We start from the raw sequence: 11,334 nt of genomic DNA, 5'->3' as shown, positions 1-11,334 counted from the left end.
GTAATTCGGTTCGTCTTGTACAATCGTACTTATCTAACAGATCTCAAATTGTTTCGATAAATGAAGAAAAATCTAATTCTGTCAATATAGTATCTGGTGTGCCTCAGGGCTCCATTCTAGGCCCTTTACTATTTTCACTATATATAAATGATCTTACTACTATTTTGAAAGCGTGCCAAATTCATATGTTTGCTGACGATGTCCAAATATATCTACGCTCTACTAATCTGTCTATTGAAGTGATGGTTAACATTCTAAATGATGATTTAAGAAGAGTTCACATTTGGTCTTGTCGAAACCTTCTTCCTGTTAACATTTAGAAAACTAAGGCGATGCTCATATCTCGAAATCGAAGTCGTTTGCCATTTCCGCATATTCTCCTTATGCGGAATGTAATCGAATATGTTGACCATTGTACCAATCTTGGTTTTATTATTACATCTGATCTTGATCCTGATAGACATGTATACTTTATGTGTACAAAAATATACAACGTACTTCGACATCTTTGGCTAACATCTAACATGATGGGAACTGAAGTTAAAATAAATCTTTTCAAATCGCTAGTATTACCTCATTTCTTATATGACGCAGAGTTTATACTGAATGCTTCAGTCAGAGCTTTAGATAGATTGCGAATTGCTTTAAATTGTTGTGTCAGGTACGTTTTCAACCTTAATAGATATTCCAGAGTCAGCCACCTTCAAAAGCAATTACTGGGATGTCCATTCAATGAATTTTTGAAGTTGCGTGCACGCTTAATAAGTTTTTAAGATACTTAACTATTCATCTCCTCGATATCTTAAACAAAAATTGCAAGGTTTCCGAAGTTCTAGAATGACAAATTTTATAATCCCTCAGTCCAACACGTCGCATTATGGCAACACTCTGTTTGTCAGGGGCATAACTTATTGGAATCTCCTTCCTAATTTCGGAAAAAAAAATTCAATCAGTGGATTTAGGCGGGATAGCATGGCTTGGCTTAATGGGGGAAAATCAGCAACTATAAAAAAATAATCAAATTAGTAAATAGATAAATTAGAAAAATTGATAATTGATGTGATTAACGATAAGTACTATTAAATTCGAATTAGTAACTGGTTGCAGTAAATTAAAAGGTTCCACCTTACACTGTAATGATTAATAAAATAAAATAAATAAATAAAAATAAACTTTCAAAGGAAATGAATTTTCACGACAGTATGAGTGCACTCTAGGAATTTACATTCTCTGTGCTTTAGTTAGAAAAAGATAAACGATGTTATTTATTTATTATAACGCTCAATGAATAAAAAAGGTGAGATGGAAAAAATATTATTATCCTCATGCCATTATTGCAATGTTATTTGAAAAAAATCTGTAAATTCTGTATGCAACCCAAAAAACTTGTTATCTGTATCTACAGATTCTTGGTTTAAAAAAGTCTAAAAAATCTGTAGAAATACATACTATTATGTAGATATGGTAACCCTGTTCGAGATGCATCTATCGGTGCTGGCTTACTGGCTACTGTTAACCCCATTAAAATGCGTGCTTTATCATCTTGGCTCAGGCACATCATTCGGTCCCAGATTCGAAGTTAGCTGCTCAAGTATATAGGGTCCCGTGAATTTATTTAGGAATAAAAATGGAATTTTGTTACGTAACGTGGACTTAAACATTAGACTTCAATAAATGAAAATAATTGTATGTACACTATATTTTATTTCCTACGAGAACAGGACAAAGAAAACTCAACATCAACTCAGAACACGATCCTCTACTTGGACTCCTCTCCGCTGGCCGCAAGTTTTTTCAAGCTGTCCTCGAATTCCACCGGTTCGATTTTTCGTTTCGCGTCGTCGTATTTGGGTGGCCCAATCAGCGCCACCACCTGGTCGTAGTTGAGCGTTTCCTTCTCGAGCAGTGCTTCCGCGAGAGTTTTTAGCTTGTCGGCGTTATCACGCAGAATTTGTTCGGTTCTTTCGTACGCTTCGGTAATCATGTTGCGCGCCTCCAAATCGATTATGTTCCCCAGATGTTTGGAATAGGGCTTCTCGGCGTACGGATTCGATTCGCTTTCCTCGGAAAATGATATGGGCCCGATGGTACCGTTCATGCCGAAGTACTTAATCTGGAATATTATTTTTTTCAATAATTATTTTGAAAAAAAAATGCTAAGGAAAAATACATTACCTGAGCATATGCCATTTTTGTGACCTTCTCCAAATCATTCTGCGCTCCGGTGGTTATTTTATTGAACGTAACATTCTCTGCTGCCCGACCGCCCAAAGCCATACACATTTTATCGAAGAGTTGCTCCTTGCTGTATAACTTCTGCTCTTTGGGAGTATACTGGGCGAAACCGAGTGCCAAGCTGGTTCTCGGCACGATGGTTACCTTCAACAGAACGTCCGAGTTCGGTAGTAACCAGCCGATGAGGGCATGACCTGACTCGTGAAAAGCTATCACGCGTCGTTCCGCGTGGGACAGTGCATGCGATCGTTTTTCGGTGCCACCAACAAGCCGTTCCACGGCGTACTCTAAATTGGAAGTCTTCACCGTTTTTTGGCTGGTTCTGGCCGCATGAAGAGCAGCCTCGTTGCAAACATTCGCAATATCTGCGCCAGAAAAACCCGGAGTCAACGTTGCTAATCGAGCAGAATATTTATCCGGCGAAGCTTCCAGTGCAATTACGGACAAATGTTTTTCGAAAATCTCTTTTCGCTCTGACAAATTCGGGAGATCAATCAGAATGTGTCGATCGAACCTTCCTGGCCGAAGTAGCGCTTTGTCGAGAATGTCTGCTCGATTAGTACTCGCTAGCATGAGGACACCCTCCTTAGAAGCCATTCCGTCCATCTCAACTAATAACTGGTTGAGTGTTTGTTCCGACTCTCCGGAACTCATTCCGCCAAAGCTACCGCCCCCATCTCGTTGTCTACCGATTGCATCAATTTCATCGATGTAAATGATACAAGGTGATCGCTTTCTAGCTTCCTTAAATAAATCTCTCACTCGCGCCGCTCCAAGACCGCCAATCATCTCGATAAACTCTGAACCATTCATGCTAAGGAACGGAACCTGCGCTTCCGTGGCAACCGCCTTCGCCAGCAATGTTTTACCACATCCAGGAGGCCCCAACAGGAGGGCACCTTTCGGAACTTTAGCTCCTAGCCGTTGGTATCGTTCGGGAGACTTTAGATAGTCTACGAATTCCATCACCTCCTGCTTCGCTTCTTGCAAGCCAGCCACATCTTTGAACCACACACCGCGGCCTCCGTCCATCGCATCAACCAGTGTGAATTTTGCACGACCCATTTGACTCTAGAAATAGGATCAAACATTAAAGCGAACTCCCTTTTTGCCTTCCTCGTTGCAAATAAAACCTACAAACATGTCCATACTAATCGGTCCCCGAATACCCTTCATACGGCTCAACAGCGCAATAATCACCCCGGTCGCAATCAAAGTAAATAAAATCCTCCCACTAATGTCCCCGCTGCGTTCGAACTGCACCGAAACGCCATCCTTGATCCCCAACCGCTTCTCCACCAGCCGCAGCTTCTCCTCAAACTTGTTCACATCCGCCACAGCCATATGGAAAATGTTCGAATGAGCCCGCCGGCCCTTGACGATGGCCCCGTCGTGCAGCAGGATCGTCACCATCTCCATGTCGGGATGCACCACAACTTCTTTCACCTCACCCACCGCCAGCATGTGGTGGACAAACTCGTGCCAGCTGACGTACCGCGTTGTCGTTTCCGGCCGGTTCTTGTTCGGCAGCACCATCGTGAGGAATCCCACCAGCATGTAGATTGCGATCATCCAAAAGAGCGTTTTCGTTACCACCGACATCATCTTCTCCTTGTCATCATCATCATCGTTTTTGCGATTTGGGTCCGGAGCGCCGCCGCCGCCGTTTCGCTTCTGCTGCTGCTGCTGCTGCTCCCGGCGGACGGACGTGTGTAGATTGCGGAACAAGGCGTACTGCGGGATGCCGTAGGATCGAGAAAACAGCCGGAAAATTGCGCGATATTCATCATTCAATTGGCGCAGCTGGCGGTGATTAAGATGTCTCGGAGTGACGAATTGCTCGATACTTTTCGACGAATTACTGAAGGATCCACTGGAAAAACTGCTGATAGCGGGTACCACTGTATGAATTCTACTGCTTTGCAGCAGTTTATAGCTTCCAAGTCGTAACATGGTTTTATCGAAATTATCTTTTCAACATGTCATATGAACAAACTGAACAAAAACTTGTTTTGGTAATGATGAAATTTTGCAATGCTCCTTTTTAAATCGTTATGAAATTACAACAATGATCACTGAATACCCTCTGCAAATATGTTTGTTTTGAAACCCATTTGACACTTTGAATTATTTACATAAATCAGGGGTACTTGCTGAAATGGTTGAAATACTCAGGGCTGATGCTATTCAATAATTAGGGTAGTAGTACCAATTGTAGTAATATAAGTGAGTTTTTTATTAGTTTAGAAAAGGGGTTGTTCACATACCACGTGGACAAAAAAAGCATGATTTTAGACACACCTTCCCCCTCCGTGAACAAGCGTGTACATTCCTTATACCCCTTCCCCTGTTGTTCACGTGGACATTTCACCAGTTTTTGGAGAGCATCTAGAGAATCCTATTATTCTCACTTAACTCTAATTTTAAGTTTGTTTCAATTTTCTATTACATGTTTTGTTAATAGAAATGATAGCCTTATCAATAGTAACGATTTAAATTCACCGATTCTGATATCATCGCGCTGTTCAAATCGTCGGAATGTTGTAATGTATTGCTAGTTTTGGATCGTTTAACACACCCGAATTGTCACTCAAACGAATAAACGTTATTTGTATTGACTGCATTAAACTTTGTGCTTCGTTATTGGGAAGGGAGAATGACAATGGATTGGAGGATTGAACACACTTTGAAAATAAAAATTATTAATTAAAATTTACTTCCCGTATCAAATATGTATTCTATGTAATTTAAAATAATATTAATTTTCGAGTGGTGAAAAATTTTTAAGGAAGGTTATGTCTAATAATGATTTTATATTATAACTAGCTGACCCAGCAAACTTCGTCTAGCCCAAAATTTATTTTTTGTTATCAATACCTCCGAACATTCACGTTTTCTTACTTACGATCATGGGTCCGATCGCAGAACTGTTCATTGATTCATATATATATTGACCTCTTACAATCACAATCACTCAATCAACTATATATTGACCTTTTACAATTTACTTTTAATATAAATTTCCTAGGACTTCTACCAAATCTCGTCATTATAATATCAGATTATTTTCAGACACAATTCTCGTTCAAGATTTTTCAATCAGTTGCAAATAACATGTTTCTCCGTTACATCGAATAAATGTTTGATACAGAAAATATGATAGAATGATCGGATCGGATAATTCCTTCTTCGAGTTTTCTCTTATCAATACATTCGGCGATCCATTTTTATTTATATAGTTAGAAGAAGATATAGGAGTGCATTTTATCACATCAAAATCCATTTCCATTTTCGAACGAAGATCACTTTCGTTAGCGCAAACATCAAATGGACTAAAAACGCTTGTCAATATGTAATTGTTGAACATATGCGATTGAATTTTTCGAATTTTTCTTCAGAGTTTTCCAAAAATTTTCAATTGTCATGTTTGGTTGAAATATGTGTATTATTTTTAAGGGACCCCCTCTCCATTCCAGAAGAGGGAGGGGTGTCATACCATCATAGAAACATTTATTGGATCCTAAAACCTCCACATGCCAAATTTGGTTTCGTTTGCTTGATTGATTCTCGAGTAATGCTGAAATTTGTGTTTCATTTGTATGGCAGCCCCCCAAACGTCTCGTCAGCCTACGTATGGGGTGTACGTGGCGGAATAACTGCACACGATAGGCAAAAATGATGTTCAAGACCGATATTGGTTGTATTTTTCCAACCGTCGTGTTATGCTGTAATGCTACACACTATCAGACGCAGGAAGGAATAACAAAAAAAAAAGAAAAGTCCCTCTTCTAATGAGGGTGATGATTCCTCACATTCTCGCTGTTCTGGGCCTTGGTATTATTTCATTGCATTGCATTGCTTCCTTTCACTTTCACTTTCACTTTCCGCAGAATGAACTAATTGAAATCATTGAAGTCAAGACACTTATTTCTTCTCTTGTTTCAATCTTTTCATGTCCTTTCAGGTTTTTTCATCCTTCTAGCCATCCTGCACCTGTTCCTAAAAAAAATTTGCACAAAGGCATATCCAATGTAACCGCAACCTTGTTCATCCGAACAAGTTCGGAGCGGAACTTCTACTTCTTGATTTGGGGTTTAATATTTACTTTCTTTGTGAGCCCGTCTGGTCTTGTTCCGGTGGCTTCTCTGGTGGAATGAATAATCCTCCACCACCAATCGAAATAGTTCGATCGCCTACAGCTTATGTGAGCTGCTTTCAGGATACAGATTTCAGTGAAGAAGATTAACTTTATGAGAAAAATATGCCTTGGCGGGCGTGATTCTTGAAAATTTATAACAGTTGTAATTTGTTCTTGAATACAGTACGACCCCGACTATCCGCGAAAGTGTTATATATAGTATTTCATGTAGAATCGCATGTAAATTCCATTTTTCATGTTAATTTTCTTAAATAGTTAGAATTCTACAAAGTATTGAAATTTCAAAAATTTCCAAAAATTCATATCTCCATTTTGGTGAGTTTACCACGGAATTACTATACGCCAAACATTGTTAAATTGGAAGGGCTTTCCAATAAAAATATACAAAAAAATATCGAAGGAGAGGTGTTTTGAGATGTAAAAGATTTTAATATTAAATTCAATTTTTGAGGTAGATTTTTAACAGTAAATTTAAAATGTTATTTTTTCCTAAATGATTCATTTATTTTTCAATAACTTTGTCATAAGTCATATTTTAATCAGACATCTGGATTTTGATTTACGAATTTTGAAAAAAAAGATCAATGATTTTGATTAGGCCCTTTTAAAGAACCAGTCGTAATTAAAACTGGTCATATGAAAATGAAAATTATAATTTTAGATAGTTTTCATCATAAGTACCAAGTTTCAATAAAATCGAAGAGAGTCACGTCAAAATTGGACGTTTTTTGGCTGATTTGGAATGGAATTACACTATATTGAGCGGTAAGTTTCGCACAAGGGCAGTTTGTGATGGTCATCAAAATTATCCACCGTTTACGAGACTGTGCCACACTATTCCGCGAATAACCAGTGTGCTACTGTAAACATAAGAATTTATTCTTTTAAGATATTTATCTAACGTGTCACCCGGGACATTATCTATATTTCCTCTCCCTCACAGTAAATACACGTGGACGTGGACATTGCCCTCTACCGTCCCTTTTACGTAGTATGTGGATGGACCCTCAAAATAAAACATGTCCTCACATCTGTCATTCCAGCATCCAAAAGAAAAATGGTGTCATGATATCATTCGCCGGTATGCACACCGCAGGGCTTAACAATCTCTACTGTCTGTCAAACTGATTTCTCTGTATTGTTGAATGACCTGCTAGAGTGTAGTGGTAATAATAACCGTGTGCGATGGTTGCTAGTGCATGATGGGTGAATAGCGTGAGTAGAGTTGAAATGTACAACACATAACGACGACGACAACGAAGAACTGGGCGAACGAGCAATCCTCCGCCCGTCAGTCAGTCGGTCAACCAACCAACCGACAAAACCTGCAGAGGGCAGCAGCATTTATTATTTTCTTCTACATTTTATACTCTTGTGCTCCCTAACTAAAACTGTGAAGTGTCGATATCCGAAGGCAAAGAGAAGGCCATCGTCTTCTCCTATTCGAGGCAAAAAAGGAAGAAAAACTCGCGCATCGTGTGTGTCAAGTTCTTTTTTTGGTGTTCGAGTTTACGAAAGTTACGTGGATTGTGGAAAAACCTTCCTTTCCTATTGAGAGGTTAGCAAAAAAAAACAAATAAGTGGCAAAACGGTTGGCAAGACGCAAAGGAGTACCTGAGTTGATAGAAAAAAAACTGGCCGCGATTATGCGATGGCCCTAGTGACCATCCAGCGATCGCCAAGTCTCGCAGGTTCAACACACAGTTCTAACTCGGTAGGCGACGTTCGATTCCCCATAACTAGGTGTGGAATCAAGCTTTTTAATTATGTTCTCCGTCGAATCCATGTCTACTAGATTTGCTGCGATATTACCGTAAACGGCATTGCAATTCCTGTGCAAAATTAGGAATGATCTTTTTTCGACGCTCGTGTGTTATTTTGTGCGTTGGTGTGCGTAGTAGTAATGTATAAAGCTGGTACTGTTTTCGCAATAGCAAAATTTTCATGTCGATGGTTTCTTGGTGGAAAACCGCGGAATTCGAGCGAGATGGAGTCTTTCAGTGATAAAATATCTCCCGATAGTCTATCTTTGCGTGTGTGGTGTTTTGCAAGGAAGGCCTGAGAAAGAACCACATTTCAGTTTCGATAGAGGTGTATGGAATAAGGGAACGGTGTTAAAGGAAGCAGTCAGTAGAAAAAATGGTGTCAGTGCTCGGAGGCCAAAAGAAGAAAATCGTGTCTAGTGGATAAAAGTGACTTTTCAGCTGCTGGTAAGGAAGAAAACAGAAGAAAAAAACGATCATGGCGCCGTAAAAAGATATACCAGAGATAGTAGACATTCGTAAAACGAGAAAATGGCATGCTTATTACACCCAATGTGATGATTAATCCCTTCATGTCCTGTCGATAAAGGAAGTTCATATCATTGCTTTCGTCGGCCTCTTTCACCAACGAACAACAATTTCGCATTATCGCGTAGTAATTCGGAAGCAAATAGTGCCAAAGGGATTTTGTGATAGGGGCAGATCAATGAATGAAAAAAGTGTAAAGCATGGAAGAGTGAGCAAAAGAAGAAAGAAAACATTTTCAGTGAGGGCGTTTTGCGTCTCATTATGAATGAGAAATCACTACTCATGTTTGCTGGATACGATTGACATAATACTCATCAATCAAAGTGAGCAACAAGGGACAAGGCTGCCAGTGCTGTCAGTTTCAAGGGCTTCTTTTTTTTGCATACTTCATCAGGATTGATTTTTTTTTCTTTATTTTTGAGACTTTCAGTCTCCTGGGCTGGTTCGTCTCAGTAAAAACGGCCGAAACCATGCCGCAAAGTGCGCTTACTATCCATTTTACATGCACATACGGGCAAGCAATTAACAATAAAACAAAAACAGATTTCGTCACGAGAATTTCTACGCATTTGAGCTTTTTTTTCCCCTGGTTTGACGAGGATGTCCGCTTGCCATGGCCCCAGGCCACAGATGGGGAATCCGCGCCACTCGAAGATGCCGACTGTTCTTGTTCCCCTTATCGCGAAGGGGAAGGAACAAGGATCTTCGATTTAATCACAAGTTTTTTGTTCAAATTTTAAAGTACAGATCGGCATCTTTCAAAAAACAGAGCAGTGCAGTAGTTTGTGAAGGGTCGTCGCCAAGCACATCTCGAATGCTCCCGCTGATCCCGTGTGAGTTCCGGAGGTTCTCATACTTTGGGCAAATACAGAGGATGTGTTCGACTGAATTGCGAACCTCGCACAAGTCACAAAGGGGATGAAAGGGTCCTCTGTTGAAGTTGTGTGACATGTTGCAGTGGCCGGTTCTTAACCTGGATAAGATTCGTTGCTCTCTCATCGTATCAGGATAGATATTTTAACACTTTACGGAACCGCTCACGAGTTTTCTAGTGTTTCGTGTTCCATTTGTTGCGAACAGCTCACGAGTTTTCTCGTTTTCGCGTTCCTTCTTTAAGGACTTGTGTAGAGCTAGCGGATAAAAGTTTTTGTTCATTCATCTTTCCACATAATTCATTATTCTCTTGATCGTGACAGAAAAGTTTTAGACTGAAACGTGAGCATGGGTCAACATAGGAGAATATACAGAATTTAATTTAAGAGATTAATTATTTTAAAGAAAATTTAAAACAAACTTATTTGAAAGAACCCAAAACACGTTCTCGAGATAGCACTTATTCAATATAGAATATATTCATTTAACTTTAGCAAATCTTCCATTCGTCGGAGAAGGGTCTAAGAAAAGTTATAGCCCAAAACCTATACAACTTGTATAGGGGAAATTAATCAATTTAAAGATTAAAAAAGTTATTTGAAAGGACCCAAAGCACATTTTTGAGATAATACTCATTGATAGAAAATATTTTGATCCATCTTCAGCCAAATTTTCGTTGGCCGGAAAAGGGTTTGAGAAAAGCCATAGGCTAAAATGTATACAAGTTATAGGAGGGAAATTAATAAAAATAACTGAAATGGAAATAGAACTTTTTCACACTCGAAAAAAAAATTGAAGGAACAGGGTGTGAAGTCGAAATTTTTAGGCGATTTTTGAAATGCTTTGAAATCGTGAAATATCAACACATGAAGATGGGATATAAATCACTTTAAAGCATAATTCACATGGATTTACACCGAATATTTACAGAGAAATCTGTATCTCGATGTATGTAGATGTAATGGACAAAAATATCGGGAAGAAATGGGAAATCGATTTCTTTTTTTTTTTTTCAAAGATAGCAGTTGATAACGTCATCAACTATCTTTCATTTGACTTTTTTAAATTGTTGCAGGACCATTCATAACAGAGATATTATTGTTTAAACGAAAAATTTTAATAAATAATCATCGATAAACGGTTTTGAAAAAAATCAATAAATTCTATACACCCAGGATTGGTTTTACTTGGGGGGGTTTGGAAAATCCGCCAAAAAAAAACCTAAACACCTAAAAATTTACGTGAGAATTGTGATAGGATGGGCATTATTTTTAATCACAAGCCCTATCGTCATATGCTCTGAGGGAGCATGAGGGAGCGATGTGATATTGCTCTTTTATTTTTGCGTGGGGACCCCGTAAAAAACGCTTTAATTGGTCACGAAAAAAACCTCAGCGTACAAGGATAATTTGTTACTTTGACGAAAAAAAATATTTTTGCATCGATTTACATTTTTACAGTGTTTTGTCAAATCTGCTGTAATTCTAAACATATTGCAGCAATTTTGAATGTTCATAGGCAAATTTTGAGCTGTTTTTTCTAGCCGATCGATCTAAATTTTTTAGTTCATTGAAGGAACTCTCTATCGCAAATTCTACCAGAAGTATAAAGTGTTATGCGTACTCTCGGAACGGTTCGTAACTTTACATTTCACCTTGAAATCATTCAACATTATTTTAATTGAACATAAAATTGTTAAAATTATCTCATACTCCTAATTTGTGATAGATGGCAGCGCTATTAAAACTTTTATTTGCGGTGCATTTTCTATATTAC

At 38.7% G+C, this 11,334-nt stretch overlaps 2 protein-coding genes across 6 annotated transcripts in view; one reads left to right on the top strand and one right to left on the bottom strand.

Annotated features, from left to right (window-relative positions):
• Positions 1-1,666: 1,666 nt before the first annotated feature.
• Positions 1,667-4,344, bottom strand: LOC129769066 (paraplegin). Its single transcript, XM_055771084.1, has 3 exons — positions 3,373-4,344; positions 2,176-3,306; positions 1,667-2,113 (listed from the first exon to the last, which is right to left on the bottom strand). The coding sequence occupies exons 1-3, from the start codon at positions 4,186-4,188 to the stop codon at positions 1,760-1,762; spliced, it is 2,301 nt and encodes a 766-aa protein (XP_055627059.1). The 5' UTR covers positions 4,189-4,344; the 3' UTR covers positions 1,667-1,759.
• A 3,198-nt stretch (positions 4,345-7,542) lies between these two features.
• The window catches only part of LOC129774001 (protein phosphatase Slingshot), a 41,376-nt gene continuing 37,584 nt past the window's right edge, over positions 7,543-11,334 (top strand). The window contains exon 1 of one of the 5 annotated variants that reach the window (XM_055777714.1): positions 7,543-7,609. Coding sequence is in view for 1 of the 5 variants with exons in the window: in XM_055777684.1 (XP_055633659.1) it covers positions 8,046-8,108 (63 nt within the window). In the remaining 4 variants the exon portion in view is untranslated. The other 4 variants (XM_055777708.1, XM_055777684.1, XM_055777702.1 and 1 more) reach the window with 4 other exon arrangements.

Source organism: Toxorhynchites rutilus, chromosome 1, assembly GCF_029784135.1.
Source record: "Toxorhynchites rutilus septentrionalis strain SRP chromosome 1, ASM2978413v1, whole genome shotgun sequence".
NCBI classification, from domain to species: domain Eukaryota; kingdom Metazoa; phylum Arthropoda; class Insecta; order Diptera; family Culicidae; genus Toxorhynchites; species Toxorhynchites rutilus.
The sequence above is the reverse complement of the archived record's forward strand: the minus strand, read 5'-3'. Positions and strand labels throughout refer to the sequence as shown.

Bases quoted from the DNA above. Each gene is read 5' to 3' on its own strand.
- LOC129769066 (XM_055771084.1), bottom strand. From the start codon at position 4,188: ATGTTACGACTTGGAAGCTATAAACTGCTGCAAAGCAGTAGAATTCAT. The intron at 3,307-3,372 runs GTAGGTTTTATT...TCCTATTTCTAG, and splicing joins CGATTAGTATGGACATGTTT to AGTCAAATGGGTCGTGCAAA. The intron at 2,114-2,175 runs GTAATGTATTTT...ATAATATTCCAG, and splicing joins CAAAAATGGCATATGCTCAG to ATTAAGTACTTCGGCATGAA.